The 23,012-nt window shown below is 40.2% G+C and overlaps 1 protein-coding gene across 1 annotated transcript; it reads right to left on the bottom strand.

Annotated features, from left to right (window-relative positions):
• Positions 1 to 5,546: 5,546 nt before the first annotated feature.
• TMEM71 (transmembrane protein 71) lies at positions 5,547 to 13,147 on the bottom strand. The gene is made up of 8 exons (XM_075705506.1): positions 13,135 to 13,147; positions 9,961 to 10,018; positions 8,675 to 8,887; positions 7,672 to 7,841; positions 6,975 to 7,154; positions 6,365 to 6,440; positions 5,807 to 5,856; positions 5,547 to 5,623 (listed from the first exon to the last, which is right to left on the bottom strand). Exons 1-8 carry the CDS (start codon positions 13,145 to 13,147, stop codon positions 5,547 to 5,549), a joined length of 837 nt encoding a protein of 278 aa, XP_075561621.1.
• Between the last annotated feature and the right edge of the window lie 9,865 nt (positions 13,148 to 23,012).

Below are 23,012 nucleotides of genomic sequence, written 5' to 3' on the forward strand. Positions count from 1 at the left end.
AAAATGTTAATCTTTGTATCATTTGGCTTCTATGAGTAATGCTTTCAAGATAAAGACAAAACAGACTTGCTCACACACTAGGAACACTGTAAGCTATGGGATACCATAAATATCATCGTGCTTGCTACTGCTCCCTTCAACACGAACATTCACAATATTAAGCACTATGTGATATATACTCAAGAATGGCCCTGAAATTCAGCTGAACACAGCAAGAAATGGGAGAGCATAACACAAGGTGTAATGACGACAAAATAATAGTAATGGAAGGTATGAGATAATGTAGGGGGTTATAAATCCGTATCTTGAAATTCTTTGATTCTCTTTTTCTAAATAAGGTGCTATATTAAAGTGGAGTAAGAGTTTAATCACTGGGGACAGAAACAGAAAATTCTTGTAGTCCTCTCTGTTTGTAGATGTGTCCAGTTAATCATTGATCAACAAGTGGTTTACTTTGCTAGAATTACAGTTCACAATTATCCTAAGCTTGATTCTCTAGTTCACAGAAGCTGTAAATACTAATTACCTTTGAAAGTCTGCATTTCAACATTTAGGTTAGAAAAGATTGTCTTCAGTTTTTCATCATACAGATCCTGGGTTCAATTTTTCATCCAACTGGACTGAACATATTTTTGTGCCTCTTTTCAGGGAAATAATACAAGGCTTGCTTTTATGTCCATTGGAATATATGGAAGGCAACTGCCAAAGCCAACCAGTCTGGTAACTGAATAGAACTTTGTTAATTCAGCATTAATGAATATCATGGAGGACAGATCTTAACAGATCCCAAGCATCTTATTTTTAGCCCTTGAACTCCGATTGCCAAAGTGTCCTAGAACTTCCCCCTCTCTGGATCAGAACAATTCTGATTTACAGTTTATATTTCTTCATAGTCAGATAATAGCAATTCATTTTAGACAAAACTTCTGGCAAGCTGAATCAGCTTTTTCTTCACTGTACAGTGAATTAACTAGTTTAGAGTGAACTCTTTTTTTTTCTAGTTTTCAGCATAATCACTCTGATGACTGCAGGGTAATTGCAGTCTTGGACTTTTCTCTCAGGATAGGATTTTGTTTTCCAGATTATTCTTCCAGGAGATTATTTAAGCACTAAAGATTTTTATAATCCTTTAGTTTAAAAGTGCTTTTAGTAAAGGACCTGTTATAACTAGCAATAAAATAGGTAACACAAAATATTTATACATATCACACAATGATATTTACTCTCAGTTGTCTCCATAGTTAAAGTAAATAAAAAAGCAGAATTATTTAATACTGACAAAATTATTCAAGTGCATTAACTACAAGTAAATATGAGGATGAGTATTATAACTACTATTATAGTTACATAATACATCAGTTTTATGAAGAACATTCTATTGCTGCCATTTATTGAAACTACAAAACTTGGTCTTGTTACATCAGATGGTCTGTCTTCATATAAAGTCAATTTAATGCACTGGGTAAATGTAAAGTACTATGCAAAATTGGTAATTTGGGTGAAATTTCCCTCTTTGATCTCTTAATGCTGAGCTGTTGATGCTTATCTTCCAAAATATAACCAGCATATATTTACACTTTGAAAAAGAAATGTGCATTTTAACTTAATTTTGAGTACCCTTTTCCTCATTGAGTTACTTGTTCAGACTTTTGAAGCTATAACTGCTTAAGCTTGGCTTAGATACAGAGTTGGACAGACAGTGGTGTTTCAGTTTTGTCGATTCTTTCTTCCACCAGAACCTTTCGTCTGTGTGCTTTTGCTGCAGAGTTTTCAAATCCCTGTCATTGTGTGTGCCAGCCTGATTATACGCCATGGGCAGACCTAGCCCTTCCACAGGCAGCATTTCATGTCTGATTTACCAGCTGGGGCTGTGCTGGCATTGCTTTTCATACAAGAAGGGACAACTAGGCTAGAAGCAGCACTAGTTATAGAATGATTTGGTGGGCAATAGCATCCTCAGTCATTACCATCATTTTGTTGGACGGGAAGATGAAATCCATGCTGTCCTAGCTGAACTGGCATACAGGGAGATATTTTAAGAAGCAGCTTATTAAAAGCTTGGAGTCACAAGATAACACTTTTTGGTTACCCACAGGTTTTATGTGTAATTTAGTCTCTGTTGTAGCAAAGATCCAAGCTGAAAAATAGGGCTCAGTGTTTCCAAAGTAAAGTTAATACCTGCAGGTCTCGTACTCTTGTACGTGAATCCAGGTAATTCAGATTCATCATTGCTTCTTCACATCCTGATTCCTGGTTTTCTGAAGAGTGCTTTCCTTCCAATAATATTTATTTCTTCCTTTTTTTCATCTTTTCTTAATGCACAGTATGAAGGCCAAAAGGCAGTGCACACACGATACGATAAAGCTTCTGAAATATATTACTGCTTGTACTCAGCCACTATCCAAATCCATTATCTTTGACAGCATGTTGTTACAAGAAATTAATATATAAAGTATTGGAAGACATCAGCGGAAAGTATTGGAAGACATCAGCTGTTTACCAAAACCTGAATGAGAACTACAAAACACTACTTACCACCAATTTCCTATCAAAATGCTTGTAGGGTCCCATGCTTGTAGGACTTCATTGACATAAGAGACTAGAGGTACAGCAATCATTTTGCATGACTGCTTTCAGATAGTCACCAAGAAGTATGGCCTCACCCACAGTTTGACCAGAATAAAAATAAAGCTAAAATGAATTGTATTTTGAAGGAAGAATGCTAACAATTCTGTTACTTTTTTCCACAGTAACATGTATAACGGCAGCCATAAGGAGGTATCCGGTAGTTTGATGCTGAAGAGCTGAGGAAAACAAATTTGAGGAGGAGGGAAAATGAAAACTGTTAGTGAACTCATTTTGTAATATACAGAAGTAACTACTGTGCCTTTAAGTTTTTACGAAAGGCAAGAGACAAGCTTGTTTTGAAGTGCTGGCAGTCCTGTCTCGCAGTAACCTGTGCCAGTCTGTATTTAGTTTACTCCTGCTAGGCAACAAGTCCCAAGTTCTCCGCTCCATCCTGTAGTACCTGCTTTGGTTAATATTGATACTGGCTTTCAAAATCAGAGTCAGCTTTAAAGCTCTGGTGTTGCAGCCCTTGCATAAACAGTCCCACTGGCTTTAAGAAGTGCCATATCTGGTGTCCGCTGCTTGACACACTGGATGAGTAGGATGTCTTGTCCATCATAGGCTTTAGGAAGTCTGCAAAGTGATCAAATGCCGGCATACTGTTCTAAAATGCTTTGCTCTCCGGATGAACGTCCTTTTTCTGAGGGCTGACTGAAAGGTTTTCCAGGTTGCATATGCAGCTGGGCAGATGACTTTAGATCTCAGAAGCTGAACTGCACTCAACCAGTGAACTGATGAATGAAGCTATTTTACCCACACTATAAGGAACACAAGCCCGGGCACAGATCCACTTAGCTCCTTCTTATCATTTTTATCTTTCAAAGTAAAGAGATAAAGGAAATAACAAAGCCAGGACTTGGATGCCCAGCTCCAAGCACAAATAAATCAGTGCTCTTGTTTTAAGGGTGCTGAGCTGTACCAAGACTTAGAAATGCTTGATAAACAGAAACTAGAGACTAAGTATGAGGCTTGACTGAAAAAGAATGGGGAAAAGAAGAATCCGTAAGTGTTTTCTGGATATTCTGGACTGATACATGTTGATGCTGCTTCAGTCCTTCAGTGGAATGGTACCAAGTTAGAGCAGTACAGCACCTGGCCCTACTGTTCAGTTTAAACTTGGAAAAAGCAAGACTTGCTTTGCCCGTTACTGAAAAACATGTTTTCTCTGGGCTGAAGCACAGCACTTGTTTAACAGCTTACACTATTTAGCAACTGTTGCCAAACAATAAAAAAATATTTCATCCAAATAAAATGAAAAAGGAGTTTTAGACAGCAAAGTGGAGTAATTTGCAGTGGAAACTGGCAAGGGTCCCTCAGCTACACCTTCTCTTAATGAAAAGTCCAGGGATCCTTTCAGGCATCCTAGAACCCTGTTTCATAATAGGGCTTACCCCAAAAAGTATGGAATTCTTTCTAAACTTAAACATATACTCACCAATTATTCTTTCTTTCCAATTATTTCCTGGGGGGAAAAAAATAAAGTGTACATTTTTGTATGTCTCCATTTAAACCACAGTTTGTTATAATCAGTATTTTTGTAGGTCCTGGTTTGCCAAATTTAGTTAAGCTGTAGGATTACTTGTTTGAGTGGGTAACTTCTCACTTGTGATGAGCATAAAAGAGGTATTCTCTCTACGCCAGTGACTGAAAAGCTCTCAGAGTGTATTTGTTTTCCTCTTGTGAAGAACAGCTTTGCTTATGACTCAGGGCTGAACTATCCAGGAAGTCAGAACGCAGTATTTTGGAGCATGCCTTTGCAACACACTAGTCCTAACCGGGTGGCCTTGGTTTTATTGGGACTCATGACGTAGTAACAACGTGTAACATACCACCCTTGAGTACCTGAGGTGGTGTGCTAAGACCCTTGGATGCTCAAAACGTGAGACTGCATTGCAACATGGCTCTCCAAGTAGCGCCTTGTTGTTTCTAACTTCCAATATACTCAATTCAAAGGCTAGGAGGTCTGCCAGATTGTCTTGCTGCCCTTGGGATACATTGAACTCCTGAACCCTGACACAGTTTCAGAAACAAACAACATCCTTCTGACCTTCAATTTCACCACATAAAAATTCAGATAAGCCCAAATGATTTTAGTCTTAGCAGCATTTTAAATTTTACACACTCAGAAGAATTTTCTGCCGTGTAAAAAAAAGTGAAAGTGATAATTCATACATCCAGCACATACATACACGCTTTCAGCATGGAGGTCTATATATGAGCTTGCTCTAAAGATATAATTCAGACCTTCTAAATATCTAAGTCTCTTTCTCCAGAATGATTTAGAAGCTACAGCTCTGTGCAAAACTTTGAAATAAAGCAGTCTGAAACAGCAACATCAACACCTTTACTCAACTGATTGGGCTGATTTAATACTTCTTTCTAAGACATTTGTCAGACTACAGTATAAGTCAAAGGCAAAGCTCTGTTCTGAACCTAATGGTGCATCGGATTAGTGGAGCCAGGTCGTATAAATTCTGTAGTCCCTGGAAGGTGGTGATGGGGCTAGCGTCATAGTTAGCTGTTTTTATGGTTTTTAGTCAAAAAAAAAAGGCTTGGTTTGGTGGCCTGGGAGTGGACTTCAGTGCAAGGCTTGAAAGCACACCTCTGGATTCATAATAAGTTATTATCCTTGGTCTGTTTCTGCATCTTGATGTTATGGTATATTAGGTTTATCTTCCTTTTCTGCTAACAAATAGGTGTTACAACACCTATTGCACAGTATGACAAGGCACTTTTTCAAAATAAACAGAAAGTTTCTGTGAATACAAATCAGTAACAGGAAAAGCCAAATCCTCCATCAGTAACTTCAGATCATGCCTTCTATCTTTTGACATGAAAACAACAGAAGGAATCTTTCCTTCCTCTTCTTAATATAAAATGTCTAAATTCCTCTATTCATCACATGACACCAGAGCCACTTACCAAAACTTAGTTGTTTTGAAAGATGTGTCAGGACTGAAGAAGGATGACACAGCAGCATCTTGGGACAAAAGAACTGTGAAATTCCAATGCAAAATCCTGTCACTGATTGAAGGTTACATTCTGTCCCCATATGCCCACATGTTGCTCTTATTAGCATCAATAAGAGCCGTGGATATACATCCAAGGATGGATTTTGGTCCTCAGATGTGACTTAGTAAAATCTTGTGTGTTGAATATAAAGAAAGTCTGTACTTACAAACTAAAATTATCAGCAACAAAGTGGCAGACAATCCTCCCAGAAAATATCTGAGAACATAATAATACCCATAAAGGTTAGAAAAAACCAAGGGATGCATATTGGGTTAATAGAGGTGAAGCCTGGGTGAGAGGAGGAGAGAAGGTTCTTGCAGATGAACCCTCTGAACTCTGGTAGCTGAACTGCAATTTGAAACTTTAAATTACTTAAGATATTGAGGATAGTCTCCTAGAGAGAAAGACTTCAGCATTCCCAGATTGAAACACCCATATTGTTCACTTAGAAAGACATGGAACCATCCCGATTCTTCTCAGCCTTTCAAAACCTCTGTCCAAGCACACTTGACAAAGTAGTTTCCATATCTGCATATATATTTCTTATTTTTGTACATATCTATATTTCTCAGATATTTGTCCGCATCAACTATCATGTGAAAATATATTTTCACAGTAAGATATATCTAACTTTGAAATGTGATCCTTAATTTATGTTTTATTCACCAGTTGAAATGGAGTAAGCATTAATACCAGAAGCAACAATTAAAGAAATAAAAATTACCTTGTACATATTGAAATTATTAAACACGTGATCAGTGCAACAATCTGAGAAAGGATATTTCGCACTGTCCTGGATTCTAAAACAAAAATCAGGAAAATAATTTTTGTGAGTTTTCAGGAAAGTAAATATATGACAGGAGGTGTTTCCAAAGACTACCTTCAGCCTGCGAGGCCACTCTCTTCAGCTTCTTTTTAAGAGAATTCACCTAGAGTGATTCAAAGCGGAAACCTAATTTTCATGCTCTCAGTGTCTCTCAGGAGTCCTTTTCCCCCACAACCATAGAGACACTGTGCCCTCCATGCTCTCAGAAAAAAAGCCTTTCTGAGTAATTGCCTGTGTCAGTTTTTGTCCCCATGCCCTTTCCTCCATTTTCCTCTTCACTTTTTTCTTTTTCCATTTATCACTTAAAATAGGAGAGGAAAAGATGTGAGCAGGAAGGAGTAAACAAGTAAATACCAATTTTAAGATTTTCTTGTTTTCAGTCAGTCATTTAAAATGTATGTTTCAGGAAATAAATTCTATTCTGCAAGGGGCAATATCAATATTGTTAATGGGAGTAATTTCAGCTCACTCTAAAAATGAGGCATATCAGCATAAGAATGTAACATACCTGCCTTGCTCAAAGTCTCTTCATTTGTGTTTATCATAAATGGAGAGCAGGATTTTGAAGCACAGAATGGTTTCTCAGGCTGAAGAAACTCATCATCTTTGGTGAGAGAGGCTCCATTAGATGCTGGAGTTTGCCTTTGTGGCACATGGCTATTATATTCAGAAGAAAAGTCTGAATCACCTGCAAAGAGTGCATATGTAACTGAGATTGCACAAAATAAGATCTTTGAGACTATGTGTTAATGAATTTTGTAGGGGGAGAAAATTAATGACTTACTCGCAGGGAGGTTTCCAAATTGTTAGGGGTAGGGAATTGGCAGGTTCAATGTATGGAGGAGAAAATATGCAGAGTAAAGAGAAAACTGCAGAGAGCGTAACACAATGAAGATATTAAAACAGCCAGGTGGAAGCAGACAATGCCAGATGTTAATGACACCAGCATAAACACCACTGGTGATGACTTTGGATTCAAATTCAGTCTAAAAATGCCTTTTTGGCACAAATGTCTTTGTGGACTCATACTCTGTTTTAATGCCAGGAGCTCAATTCACCACTTAGAATTCTGTTGTTCATCTATCCTTTACCTGCATGCCTATGCAGACAACCCCTGCAAAACCTATAGAAAGAGATACCCAAGTCCCACTAAATATAGACTGTAATGTTGTAGCTCGATTACTTGGCACCTGGTCAGGGCTTACCAGTATCACTCTGACTACCTTCTAGTTTACTGCATCCATCAGGCCAAGGATCATCTACATGGGAGGAATCCGTATTGCTGAGGGCAGTGCTGCTGAGCCATGAACTGGAGGCACCAAGATTGAACAAGCTGGCGAGAGAGCGACGGATTTTCTTCCTTCGCCTGAATACACTAGAAAGAAAAGACACGTTGTCAAGGAATAGAGTTAATTATTCTTGTTGAGCAGGGACAGAGCTCTAAAGCTTGCAGGACTGACATGTAAGAACCAGGTTCTGGGTGCTGTTCCTAGCTCTGTTCTTGACCCTGTGTGTGTCACCAAGAATGACTGCTGCACACTGCAATAATGTCAGGGAATGTATTAGCAGCTTGGCAATATATCACACATGGTGATACTGGATATTGTGATACCAAATGATACTACAGTTATTGGGCTCTGATACTGCTCTGAGTCGTCTCACGCTACCCATGAGTTTCACCCTACCATATCCCATCAGGTGCAACCTGAATCCACTGTACTTAACTTTTTTTGAACTACATTTTACATAACTTTCTAAACTGTTGTTCTTCTGAAATCAAGAGAGATTTTTCCTTGAGTAAAAATTCCAGGACGAGACCTTTTTATTTTTATATATATATATATATATATATATATATATGAGTTTTTAATACACACACACACACACACACACATACACTTTTTTCTTATTCCTTATCGTTGTAACACTCCACTGGCAAAATGAGCTGTAGCTCTCCTTTTTCTTTATTGGACATAACTCCAATTATAGCAACAACTGTGTACTGAAGAGTTCTTGGGTAGTAAGATTAGACATGGCTGAAAATCAAGCCATTTCAATCACTGCACTCAACTGAGATGTTCCCATTAAGAAGCAATGCTGATCTTATGCCAAGCAAAATGTAGACAGCCACACCGATACCTCCACATAAGTCCCGAGATGTGGGGGCAATTGTGAACATTGAGTAAAATCTGCACATAGTTCACTTACCGAACTAAATTCTCTTTGTATGTAACACTAGTCTGGGATGGTGTCAATGTTATGTTACCCTCTTCATCAGACAGAAAACTGTCTTCTGTCAAAACGTAATAGCCATTAGAAAGCAGTCGAGGGCTGCGACGACATGTAGAAAAGGAGCCTGTCGGAGGATTTGTGGAACAACATTCGTAAGCAGGGTCATCATCCAAAAAGGCACAAGCATAACTGAAAAGGAGAAATGAAACCCTCTAATTTAGTGAATGTCTAGACAGTGCAAACCCATGATTTAATAATAATGAATTTACATTACCAGCTCATAGGTGCTGGTAATGACATAGATTTAAAATATGTAGATATAATGATATTACTTCTGGACCTAGGGGGTTTCAGCCAACTGGAGTGTGCCTCCATCACACTTTCCAGAGCTTCACATTACAGCAGAGCTTCATGCCAGGTGGAGCATTTCATGAATGCATGGAGCCAGCTTGAATTGAGAAGGGCACGGTGTATTTCTGTGGCAGTGCTCTTGGCCAAGGAGTCCTGCCAGATCTACACCTACCTGAAGCCATCAGAGGTATTCCAGTATTTTGCTCCTCTGAGTTGCTCTGCATTGCACCAGCCTGAGTGCCTCTGAACCAGGCAGGATTTATTTGCTTTTTATAACCTAGCCATACTTAATGAAGATTTAAGGATACATGACTTTTAATTCTCACAAATCCTAGAGTGTCATGCAGCTAGAACAACATGGGATAAAGTCTACACATGGTGATATCTTCATCCAGCACTGAAATACAATTGACTTTGAGATGAAACATAGCACAGAAAAATATACTATGTGGTATTTAAAATATAAGTGAGTAGTGACAGAGATGAAAGAATCTAAATGTTGTAGACATTTTACTTAGCTCAAGTAAAATTGGATTTATGGTGAGTCCTTTCTCCTTAACACCTTTGAGTTCCAAGTGGCCATGCAGTGACATCCATGGAAAGAAGGAAGACACTGGATAGATTCAGTGGCTGACATGGGTTTCAGTAGCAGGTTTAACTATCCCATATGGCATGTCACAGAGGGATACCATAATTTCAGTGGAGGGGAAAGAAGGTGGAACAGAGATACTCCAAAATTTTGTAATTGCAAAGCCAGTGCTTCTAATCTCCATAGCAGTACTTCTGAACTTCCATTTAAAGCAGTAATTAAATTAATATCAGCACTACAATTCTAAGTGGCCCAAAAGGGATTTTACAAAATCTCTAACAAAATAAAAATGAAATTAAACAAGTATAATTTTCCTCAGTACCTCGGAAAAATATGTTGTGAGAGGCTGCATCTATGTTCTCCATCAAACGCTGTTGAACCTGCAGAGGCAAAGGCCGAATAAGAAGGAGTCATTATCATATCTACTGACAGCTCAAACAGTTGACACCTCTTCACTGACAGGTACCTTGTGCATACTGAAAAGATCATAAAAGCAGCTAAAAAAGAAACAGAAATTAAGGGAGAGATTAAAGGAGATAAAACAGATGTAAGAATGGAGGAAAGACATAGTGTTTATAGGAAACTCATCTCAGCCAGGACAATACAGAATCAGAGCCAACCATAATCAGACACTTGTACTCTGCACAGCTTACAACTTTGAGAGAAATAATTATGGACAAAAATGAAATAGCTACATTAATTTTAATGGTATTTTCCCAGAAATCTGCTTCATGCCAAAAACTGTACATGTACTGACAATAGATACAGAGTAGAATGGAAGGGCCACCATTACCATTACAATACATTTTTCAGTTGAAAATTGCAGACATGACACAACAGGCATAGGGACAGCGACAGTGACAAAGATTTGACAATAATACTGTGGCAGGGGACCAAGGAAATAGGATTTGTCTGGATTACCATGGCTCAAGTCTGCAAAGTGCTGCCAGAGTTTCAGCATCTGACAGAATCAACCTTAAGAAATATGAGCAATGGCTATCCATAGGGAGAATTTATATCTGTTATTAGATGGAACAATAAAAGAGATGATCTTTCCCTATATAACCTTACCTCTCCTATATCTTTAGAGCGTCATGCTTATAACACTGTTAGTAAATGCCCATCTAAGATTTTTTTTTTTAATGTTCAATTATGAGCTGAAGCAAAGAAAAGACATGAAGGTCGGTGTTTCCACTTTGGTAATCTTGTTTATCCTCATTTGGAGCTCAGTTGTCAGTCATAGCCTGGATGTGAAGGCTGACTGAGCCTTGGAACCAGGCAGGGTCACCAAAGAAGGGAAGTAAAACTTTCCAGGGTATTTTTTTATAAATCAGTCCTATTACCCTACTTCCATACATACTGTTTTCCCTACACTTTGGAAAAAAAACATTTCAGTTTACCATGAGAAAATTATGCTCTAACCCTGGCAAAAACAACTTGAGGAGGAGACAACTAGAAGAAACTTGGTGGAGGTGCAAAGAGATCAAGTAGCATTGGTCAGATTGTCACACAGCAAGTTGTACAAAAAGTGGGAATGGCAGTGTATTTCATAGACTGACATGTTGTAGACCTATTTTTTTCATATACAATTAGCTTCTGAAATAATTTATCTTATTTGAGGCAAAATAATGTTTTTTAATTGTGCAAAAATATTAAACTCAAAACCAAGAAATTAATCCAAACTCTAAAAGGATGTTCTTCTACAGGAAGAACTCGACAGGTGGTTTGTAGATCTGGATATAAACTAAACCCAGCAAAATCCCAAATCTTATCAGTCAAACAAGATCCCCTCCACAACAGAGTTTTTTTTTATCAAAAGCTCTGATGAATGTGCACAAATTTACTTTCTCCTGGTGTCGATGCACCATGCGATATTCCATCCATCTTGAAAAGGACTGTTTCATACACCCTGGGATAACAGGCAATGTAGGTTATCTGTAAAAGAGTTTAAAAAGAAACAGAAGTATGATTTATTTGTCTTGTTTGAAAATTAGGATGTGCAAGATAGTATCATCAATATATATCATATTTTTAGTTATAATATATTCTCGCTTAGACAAAAGCGATTGATTCTAGAGCAATTTTTTTTGAAAAGGGATGCAGAAGGATACCTCACCATCAATTATACCTACTACCACTCTTTAATAATCTGAGAGTGAAACTTTCCAGCAACTGAAACCCATGACACAGTTGTATTGCAAGTGATTTTCTCAGTTATGATAATACAAAGTAGCAACCACTAAAAAAGAATAACTTTTAAGAACAGCAGTTTACATATGGGTGGTGCTTGACACATACTGATCAAAGTGGCAGAACAAACCACAGTCCTTCTGTTACTAATTTGAATTGTCTCATAAACTTGCAAGGTATGTCTCTGCAGGACTCCTGTTTATCTGCCACCCTCTGCAGAAGTAAAATTTAAGGTAAAATAGAGTATATGCATATATTTATAACAGAAAGTAAGAAATATACATATCCAAATATATTACTGGGGAGGCAATGACTTCCTCTCCTTTGAAGAACAGTTAATAAGCAGTTGTAATTTGCTTTCAAACTACTTTAAGTGATGATAACATCAAGCTTCTGTAAACAGTCATAGAACAGGCAGTCCAATGGATTTTTTTGCTACCTTTGGTGATGAAAATTTTTGTCTCATGCATTAATGAAGAGGGTTCCTGAAAATTGTAACTGAATCAATGCTGGAGAAAGCATGGAAACATCATGTTGTAGACAATGCTGCACAGTGTTCTGCTTTCATTTAATATTCAGTTCCATTACTGGGCTATTAATAGCGTGAGAAGCTATAGTAACAATATAAGCAAGCCAAAACAAAGCATCTCAACCACCACTGTACAGTGAAGCAGTAGTATTATATCTGTAATCTACAAAATGAGCATCAATACAGAACACTTAAACTACGACATGAAGAAAGGCCAACAGCTTTAAGAAATCTCACTAAAAGTGAATCTGAGGTGAACATGGCAATATTTTATGTCAAGAATTCAAATAAAAGTTTAAGGCAATAACCCCTCCTTGATTTTCAAAACACTCAAAAGCCCATGTCATAATATAAACAAAAAGTCACTGTCCAAACCAGTCAATTTTAATCACCTTTCCCTCCAAAAATTAGATTAATCTTTGAGCCAATGATGCACTCAATTGGTAGCCAGCAATCCCCTGTCCATGTTTACAGTCTAAATATTTACAGTAGTATGTACCAAACTATAATGCTAACTATTAAAATAGCTGAAGCCCAGGCAACCAGTTTTATTCTACTGTACGTACCAAACACAAGTGTCTACAAAGATAGTTTTATTTGTTCATACATATCAGTCATTCTTGAAGAGCAGTCTAGTCTTTCCTCCCTGCAGGTAATGATAACGACAGTCACAAACCCACAAAACTTCCTGAAGAGCAGTACAGAAATGAATCCAAAGCTTAGTTATCCCTCAGATGACAAATATATTGAGATAAATATGTTTAAAATCTTGCAAACCTGGAAAATCCATTTCACTATTAACACATGTACGCAAAAAAGTTTCTCATCATCAAGACGAGAGCCTCTGAGATGTGGAGCGTGCTCTTTCTGCAGCTTCCTGGAAGAGATTAGCGCTGGGTCTTAGGCAGGTCTATGAAGTCCCCTGTTTCCTTTTGAAAACAGCCCGTGCAATCAGCGGCACCGAGGCAGAATGAGGTCATGCTTCCTGCAAAGTAGCCTCACATCAGTAGCATTCATTTTGTAGAGCAAACCGAAGATTAAGATTAGCCCAATGAACGCTCTCGCAGGCTGTTGTGAAACAGAAGATACACTATAAATAATGTTTTACTCCAATTATGATATGGAGAACACAGACAGAACCTTTTCTCATAAAAAAAAAGTGACACAGATTTTTGTTTCAGCTTTACTTTTCGACCTCACTCAGAAAACTTTGAAACGGTATATCCAAATCACTCCATTTGTTGAAATACTTGTGAGCCTGACGGGCTTTGATGTAGGAAAATGATCCAGCTACCAGAAAAATCCATCTATAGTAACAAGTCATTTTACAAAAGCACTATTACACAGAAGATGCATTTGGTGAGAGTTCAGAGTTGTTCAAGTTTCACAGTCTAAAACATTATTGCAAATGTATACCACACAATGTTAAGACAAATTCCTTTGAAAGGAGAAAAGAATAAAGCCATTTGTAAACATATTCATTGTTCCACTCTATATGTTTCATACTACGTAAGGTATCAATTCATCATACCTTAAAGTATACAAAAATAAAGTCAAATCCACATAAAGAAATGGAACCTGAATAAGATGTCCTGGCAATCAAAATGATTTGGCTGTAGAACTGTTACATGCAAAAGTAATATAAATCAGCTGCTTGACACTGAAGAATTATACAACCTTAGGGAACAAAACTTCAACTCCAGACAAATAGATAAAATGTGCTAGTAGGCATCTCTCCTGATGTCTGTATGTATCACTGACAAAGCACAAATCTAGTAAAATGATTGATTTGATTTTATGATTTTTTTTTTATCCCTGGAAAAGGAAAAACACTTCTACTGACAATAAAGGAACACAAAATTCTCACCTCACAGAAAAGGAAACAAAAATAGGAATTAGGCAATTAGGATGTTACAAAAGAGCTTCTCTTTGGGAGCTGAACTAAAATGAACATTTCACGGGCCTTTGGCTCAAACGTGAAAATACAGGGCCATGTTTGTTCTTCGCATCACTCCTTTCAGTTTAGTGGAATTATGCCAATGAGGAAATTTAGTCCAACGCTATTTCCATGGATGCATGGGCTTCATCACAGTAGGATTTCCCAGGCCACCCTGTCTCTCTACAGGCAATGAACATAATTTCCCAATGGTCTTTAAAACTAGGTCACCTACTGAAGAATTTCTATACACATATTGATTTACAGCACAGGTTACTTCTTGGGAGTATTTTTGGTTTCTTTGCATATTCTTCTCAACAGGAAGCAGTTAATTCTGATCTTGGGCTGCTTTTTTGAAGGACATTGGCCTTTCATGTTTGTCTATATAGTTAAAATATATCATGTCTATATCATATTAGACTTAGAGATGTTTTCTTTTTTAATTGCTACCATTCATATCTGAAACTCACTGTTCCACAAGCTTTTGATGCATAAACTTTGTGCATTAGTGAATATTTTATAGGTAGGTGCTAGCCTATAATTTACATACATACACAAGGGTTTATATACAACTATTTTTGTTACCTGTTGCTCCTCAAACTGCCTACCCCACCCCAAGACCCATCTCAACCGTCATATTTCAAATTCTGGGAAATTAATGCACCACCAAGCTTGCTGTGCAATAGTTTTATGCCCGTTGCATACATTACAAGTTCAACCCACAAAAGGAAGGAAATGAGAAATTACAATACTAAATACCACATATCTTTCTACTCTTCTCCCAGGCTTACTCTACTTTTGACAACACTATAAATAAAGCATATTGCCAGTGGAAAACATATTGTGCCGGGTCTGGCAGTCCAAGAGATGTGAGGCTGGTGCAGCTGCATGTCCCAGGTCCCAACAGTATCAAGTCTGAGCATGTATACCTGGTAGGCACATGCACACACCATATCTATACATACATACATAGCTGACAACACAGATAACAGAGACAGACATACAAAGCACTCACACAGAAAGCACCAATGGCCCCATCCTTCCCACCTCTCTGGCTGAACAGGATGGAGGTCCACTAGTGGGAACATATAGATGTATACACATCTGTACAAGCTGGATCCCTCCAGCAGCTGGGCTCAGACACTCAGTCTGCCCAGTAGCTGCCCCTAGATTCCAGTCTCCCCAGTTGCTGGCACCTGGACATATGAGCCCTCAGGGCCACAGCTCTATTCCAGTTGCTGGTGCAGACCATCACACACATACATACAGCTGGTTGGGACTCCCCTGGTCCCCAGCAGCCCCCTCCCTATAGCATCACCCTTAGAGACACCCCTGGCCATAATGTGTCTCATGTCCCCAGGCAGCAACCCCTCTCAGTCCTAAAGGTGCTCTGGTATTGATTCATCTGGGTGGGTTTCACGTCTGGACACAGGTGCTAAGGGTCCTCTGGGACAGCCCTGAGAGGGGCCCAGAGAGGATGTCCCTTCCTCTGAGTCCTTAATTTGGGTTTCCACCTGCCATGGTGCCCCTGTGCTCCTCTGGGCTGGTGCAGAAGGACCTTTGATGGGCTTATGGCTCCTGGGAGCAGCCGGGGCAGGGTATTATTTGGGCTCTCCCTCCTGCTGTTGTCTCTCTGTGCTCCTTTGTGGGTGTGCAGATGAGTCTTAGCTTTCTTAGCTCATTTTAGCATGTATTACACCATAAGTCTGCCAACTCAGCAACCTGCTGCAACTCAATGCAGTGTGCTATTACGCTAAACACACAATTTTCAGAAAGGGTATTTTGTCTGGTAGAGTGAATTGAGTGGCCATGGTGGAGGGAGTAGAGAGCTTATTGATTTAATGCAATTGAGAGTAATTTGACGCTTCTGTAACTCTCTTTGAACTTCCTGGAAAGCTCACAGCCTTTAGCTTTTCCACCAGCTTCAGTGACCATCAAATCAGGCCATTTGTCCCATATCACAGCTCTTTGCTAATGCCATTTATATAGTACTCAACAAGTAAAAAATATTCTGAGATATCTGAAAATTAATTGAAACATTCAAAAAACTAGCAGGGAAAGGGCTGGTCATGAGAACCTCAGAGCAGCCACACTGGGACAAACTGAAGGGCTATGAAACTCTCCCTGCCTGTAGTATTGCTACAGGGAAAGCTAAGACTCATTTTAATTCACCTTTGTGAATGATAACATTTTAAGCTAAGTGCATTCCTTTATGCAGCAGAACCACTTAGCAATGTTTGAGGTACCCTGGTAATTAAAAAAAAAATTATCACAAATCCAGACATTTTATTTCAATTTTAAGAGAAGGCTGATCCTGCATAAAGTTAGCATTTCATTGCAGTTTACAGAGCTGACACATCGTGTATGATTTTAATAGCCTTATCAGGTCAGCTCTATGAACAAAGATTAATTTGCTTTAAAAGAGGAACAACTTCATTTTTAATGTCATCAGATGGTAATCCCACTCCACCCTATCAGAGATTTTCTCAGTTTCACGCTTGAATTTTTTTTCCCAAATTCATTATTTTAGCCTAATTGCTTCTTCAGTACAGGCAACAAAGGACATTTCTGTTTTGCATAGTAGAGAACAATGTATAGGACCTGTAAAACAGAATTAGCTCTGAGCTTGCTGATACATCCACAATTCTTGGATCTCAGCACGAGCTTACCTGCAATAATGCTATGTCAGCTACCTCTGTATTATACTACACACACAGTCCAGATAGACAAAAAGTGTTTAGAAAGAATCTAAATTAAGCAAACCTGTGATGCACAATGATACTTCTCTGTGCAAAGCCATGACCAGTCTGTGTTGTATCTCCTTGCTCTTTGATTATGTGGTATCAGAAGGAAACTTGGTTGGTATACAACTTGATGTAGACATTGGAATATGCTTGAGAGGAATTTTGTACAATGTCACATTGATATATAAAAGCAGTGGAAAAGCATACATGGGGAAAAGAAGCACTTCCATTAGAATCTGCAACTCCCCCACTTACATCCAAAAATACTGCTCCTTTTAAAAATATTTTAACAGAGAAAGAAAACAAAAGGAAGAGGCTAATACTCAAATCCATCAGTCAAGGCAGAATTTAGTCGAGGTCCCTAATAGACCTCGGGTGGGTCCTCATCAGAGTTCTTTGTAAACTTCCTCACAAGGAGATCTGACTGTTACTGAACAAGAAGGTAGGAGGAACACTAAGAAAAGCAACAAACCCATCTATGGTAAAAGCTGACTGACTTAATTTTATTAAGGATTACAAAAGCTCGTCAATTAGCACTCTACAGTGTCTGCAGTGACCAGAAGCAGCCAGGACAGAGCCAGCTGTTGGCCAGTTGTGCTCTAGCAGCATCTTATTTGCAGAGCATAGAAACATTAATGCACCGATCACGGGTCTGAATGGAGAATGAGTGGCAACGGGGCTTGAGGTGGCAGGGAAAGCGCTGTGTGAATGGCGTGTGCTCATGGTGCCTCAGCTAGCAGGTCATCAAGCTTCCAGCACAAATCTTCATGCAGCACCTTAGGACACCCAGACTGAGAGGGAAAGGACAGGGACTAAACCAGGTAGGACAGTATGGGGAGATTGATCACTCAGCTCTGAAGGGTATAAAAGGGCGTGTCCAAACCCAACACAATGTGGCCAACCTAGGGAGAACCCATAAGATATGGTGAAGATTCGATTGCCCACATTCCTTGTCTTCCATGTCACTGCAGTTAATGTTGGGCAGACCACCTGCATAGCAGCACCTTGGTGGCTGAAAGCTGAACAGGCCACCTAGATACACACAGTTTTAGGGTACCACCTAGGTGCTCTAACTAGACACATATAATCTGAATCTTTGGTTAGGAGTTTTCTTGTTACATTATGAGTCCCAAAATGAAAATTAATGTTCTTCTGGAGGCAGCAATGTACCGCTGATCAGAGTACCCAAGACCCTGGATGGTTTCTGTGACAGACCTGATGTGATCTGCATGGACCAATGATAGAGGGTCATGTACAGTGAAGGCTTTTGGCCAACATATAATTCTAAAGGGTCATGGTACGCTTTATATATACTGAAAATCTGTAGTTGAGAAGGTGTCGGTACTGCTGGTTCTTGAGACAATGGTACTGGCAAAATACTGATGATACTGATGTCATGGTAATTTCTACAACAAATCATACTGATTGATGCATAAATGAAGACAAATAACAATTGACAGTGATACTCTAATAATGTTCTTTAAAATGCTTGTCTTCCATGCTGTTTTACACAGCACCCTTATCAGTTGTCTCTCTATTTGTATGTAAATAACCACTGCAGTCTGACAGTGACTGAGTTCCTTTCTGCCTGTAGGCCAGTATTTAAGCAAAGTTTAAATTTGTGAAGCTTGTACTAAGAGTATGCAGGCCTTTGTGGAACTGTTCGCAATTTTCCAGCTATGCCTGTGCCATATTTACTTGTCGCCTTTCCAGCTGAATTCAAACTGATGTCCCGGACTAGTACAACTGCTCGGGAGAGGAAAAGGCAAAGTTAGCCTTGGTATGCAGTGGAGGATCACGATACACTAAATGCAGAGTCGTTTTACAGCTTGGATGCTATCCACCATTGCATAAAGATCAAGATTTGATTGTGGCCTACAAGGCCATTGAGGACAGAGACCAGAACTATTATAGCCTTCCAGGAACCTGTCCATGCGATGCCAGCACAGACCCAATGGCCAAGTATCAAGAAATAAGTGACTCCTCATATAAACAAGTGCTTTGCAAACATTTTACAGGCAGGGTTGCAAACTAAGGGCGAATCTCTTAATCGACAACCATCCTTCAGCCCCTGAGGACACCCCAGTTTTCACAGGACCACAACGGAGACAGGAAAATATCACATCTGTTTTACAAAGTGATTGGTACTGCCTGCTGGCAGATGTGATGTATATTTTTTCAAACTCACTGCTGGACTCCACCAGGTTGGACAGATGTGAGTTTTGGAGTTTTGTTTTCCTTCAGTCCAAATTGCAAATTCTCTCTACACATTCACATTGGCAATCTGGCTACAAAACTGTCCTTGCTAAACTGCATGTTTAACATTTTTGTTTAATATCTTTATCAATGATCTGGATGAGGGGATTGAGTGCACCCTCAGTAAGTTTGCAGATGACACCAAGCTGGGTGGGAGTGTCGATCTGCTGGAGGGTAGGGTGGCCCTGCACAGGGACCTGGACAGGCTGGATCGATAGGCTGAGGCCAACTGTAGGAGGTGTAACAAGGCCAAGTGCTGGGACCTGCACTTGGGTCACAACAACCCCATGCAACGCTACAGGCTTGGGGAAGAGTGGCTGGAAAGCTGCCTGGCCAAAAAGGACCTGGGAGTGTTGGTAGACAGCCGGCTGAACATGAGCCAGCAGTGTGCCCAGGTGGCCAAGAAGGCCAACAGCATCCTGGCCTGTATCAGGAATAGTGTGGCCAGCAGGAGCAGGGAGGTGATTGTCCCCCTGTACTCGGCGCTGGTGAGGCCACACCTGGAATACTGTACTCTCTGGATACAGAGAGAGCAGTTTAACTGGGCCGTAACATGGCACAGCAAAGCTGCCTTCATCCAGAACAGGTAGCTGCTCCCTTCCAGCCATGCAGAGCATCTGGAGGTACCACTCTGGTAAGCAGCAACTTCACCTGCCTCCCAGGATTTCCTTTAACCCCCATCAGCAGTCAGCATTTGCTCTTTCTTCTCTTTCCCTGCATGTATTTGGGACTCCCACTAATGTTGGAACTACCTGTATAAATGCAAATTTCATTACCCACCTGGCCTTAGCAGGTCTCACTCGTTAGCATCCTCATCTTACTGTACTTCACCCTTATAGTACTGCCAGTAGGGAACCTTACTTCTGGTTTAGAGCTTCATGTCACCTCTCCAGCATGCAGTGAAATACAGTGCTGTGGTTCCAATACCTGTCAGCAAACAGCCAGCTCTCCTGGAGAAAGCATTTATTGAGTTAAAAGCATTCTGCAAAGAACCAGTGAGCAATTGAGTGAAAAATGTCCAGCTTCAGTGTCTTTCAAAACTGCAAAAGACTGGGGTTGGTGCCTCAAACCCATGGGGAGGTTTACTGTTTTGTTTGGTGTCCATGGCAATGGCTATTAGCCACTTTCTTTTCCCACAGAAGGCCACATGCTCCAAAACTCAGCCACCTCAGGATATTTCCCAGCGTCTGGAAAATTTAGGGCTTTAAAAGGAAAGAGGGAAGTGTTTGGTGAGATAGTGTACATCTTCACAAAAGGAGGGAGGAATTTCTGGAGGGGAGGGAGTTTCTGGGATGAAAGAAAAAATATGGGCAGAAAAACTGAAGAGGAGGACATAGTAACTGATGCTAGATGGGGTGTCCAAATGGACAAAGCAAGTGGCAGGAAAAGGACAGACAATGACAGAGCAGAGCCAGGCTATGACCAAGCCGCTTACACAGATGGATAGAGTGGGGCAGAGGTGCTGCTGCATGTCTGCTAGGCTGAGGCCGTGCAGACACCATTTAAATACAAGCACCAGAAGTCACTTTAAATATGTCTTTCTGCTATAAAAAGGGTAAAAAAAAAAAGGATGAAGTTTTATTCCATTGACTTTCACCTCATGATTGCAATATTTGACATTTGAAGTAGTTATTTTATGGACTAATCCAATTGCCCACAAGAAAAAAAATAAATGGCAAAATAAACAAACTGATGTCTGGGTCTCTCACCATAATATCTTTTTTCCCAGGTGTTTAATCATTCTCCCAGTTGTTTCCTGAACCCTTCCAGTTTTTGGATGGCTATTCTGAACAGTAAGTTATTTTAATAACAACATACTGGTGCCAAGTGCAGAGATAATATCACCTCTCCACTCCTACTCAGTATTTCCATGTGCATGTGCTTTGCAAGGACTGCATTAGTCTTTTCAGCATCAACAGCACACCATGAGCTCATGCTCAGCTGATTATGAAATCCTCTCTTCCCTCTCCAACTCTTTGTGAGTCACTGACTGGCAAGATAAAATCTCCTATCCAGTTTGGTCTCCAATTTATGGTCTGTGTAATATTCACAATGCTAAATACATGCTTCGTGACAAGATTAAACACCAAATTTTGTGAGGAGCAGAAGTAATGAAATCTCCTTTCCTGCATCTCTGCCTAGTGATGTTCTGATGTCTGAAGGAGAGTAAGCACTGGGCCTTTCTATCATGCAGAAGTTGACGCAATCGCTCTTCCCTGCCCAGCTGAGCATTTTAACAAAACAGGTTGGTATAATGTGATGAGACCTTCATCTCTCTGTCAAGCTTGAAGTAAGGCAGAAGTTTTAGAAGTAAGTGGAGAATGGGAAAATGGAAGGCAGACATGCAATGCAGCCGTGTAAGCCCTATTTTCCTAGGAGACGAGACTAAATATCAGAGATGTTTTTGTGCTAAAAGAATAAAAAAAGGTCTGGGCCAAAGTTGCTCCTCACTGGCTTTATGGTGGAACATATTAGGTGAAATGAGGTCCTGGGCCATGGGCAGGGTGGGGGAGGCACTGGGGTAGGCAGGTCAGGGCCAGTAAGGGCTGTGGGTGCCCTCAGGGGTGCAGCAGGGCAGGGGTGGGTATACCTGAAATGGCAGCAAAGAAATGGGGACACTGGCTGGGGCTCCTTGATTTCCTAACTGTTCTGACAAAAATGCCATGAAATGTTGCCCCATACTGCTGGACCACAAGCGGACTTCTGCTGTTCTGAAGGTGGTGCAGTAGGAGTCACACACAGCACCCTGCATTGGGGTGTCCCTTCCTCTGAGTCCTTAATTTGGGTTTCCACCTGCCATGGTGCCCCTGTGCTCCTCTGGGCTTGAGGAAATGGGCCTTTGATGGGCTGGTGACTCCTGGGAGCTGCCGGGGCAGGGTATTATTTGGGCTCTGTCTCCTGCTGTGTCTCTGTGCTCCTTTGAGGGTGTGCAGATGAGCTTTTAGCCCATATTACCGAACACCTCAGCTTGCTGTGCCTCTGCCTCCCTCTCCTGACAGCCTCAGCAGTGAGGTGATGTGCAAGGTGCCACACGCTGCTCTGAGCCCTTCTCATACCGCAGCATAACCCAGCCAGCCTCCAGCAGTCCAGAGCATAACTCAACCACCCACATGTACCCTGCCCCATCCTCACTACCTCTTTTATCTTTCCCCCATCTCCCTCTCCTTGGACAGAAGAACAGCCATTTTCTAATGGCATCCTGATGTTGCATGTTCATTGCCACTGGGAGAGGTCTCATTGCCAACTCAACAACCCTCACCATCCTGTAACAAACCCTCATAACAAAAGCCTGCATCAAAACCACACTCAGGGTAGTAAGAGATGGAGAATTCAAATGAATGGAATGGCAACTTTTTTGCTGAAGAGAGAAAAAAGCTTATTTTAAAAATTTTTGTTTTGTTTTGTTTTTCTTCAAGCTTCCTTCTTCCTTCAGTCTATCCTGCTTGCCACCACCACCCAGAAAATGGGAACAAGGAAAAACCAAAGGAGGAATAAAAAACCCTGTAGCAAATAAATGCTCTAAAATATAAATACTCTAACCCATTGCACAGTATCCCTACAAAGACTTCAAGTGGGAGGCAGCCTCGCAGGCACTAACCAAAGCTGATGGGTTGACCTTGGACAGCAGCCAAACACCCACACAGCCACTCGCCCACTCCCCCTGCAGTGGGATGGGGGAAAGAACAGGAAGAACAAAAATGAGAACGTCTGTAGATCCA

Source organism: Pelecanus crispus, chromosome 2 (genome assembly GCF_030463565.1).
Source record: "Pelecanus crispus isolate bPelCri1 chromosome 2, bPelCri1.pri, whole genome shotgun sequence".
NCBI classification, from domain to species: domain Eukaryota; kingdom Metazoa; phylum Chordata; class Aves; order Pelecaniformes; family Pelecanidae; genus Pelecanus; species Pelecanus crispus.

Bases quoted from the DNA above. Each gene is read 5' to 3' on its own strand.
- TMEM71 (XM_075705506.1), bottom strand. The intron at 7,155-7,671 runs GTAAGCCCTGAC...CACTCTTTGCAG, and splicing joins AGGTAGTCAGAGTGATACTG to GTGATTCAGACTTTTCTTCT. The intron at 5,624-5,806 runs GTAAGTACAGAC...GGAATTTCACAG, and splicing joins GTTGCTGATAATTTTAGTTT to TTCTTTTGTCCCAAGATGCT.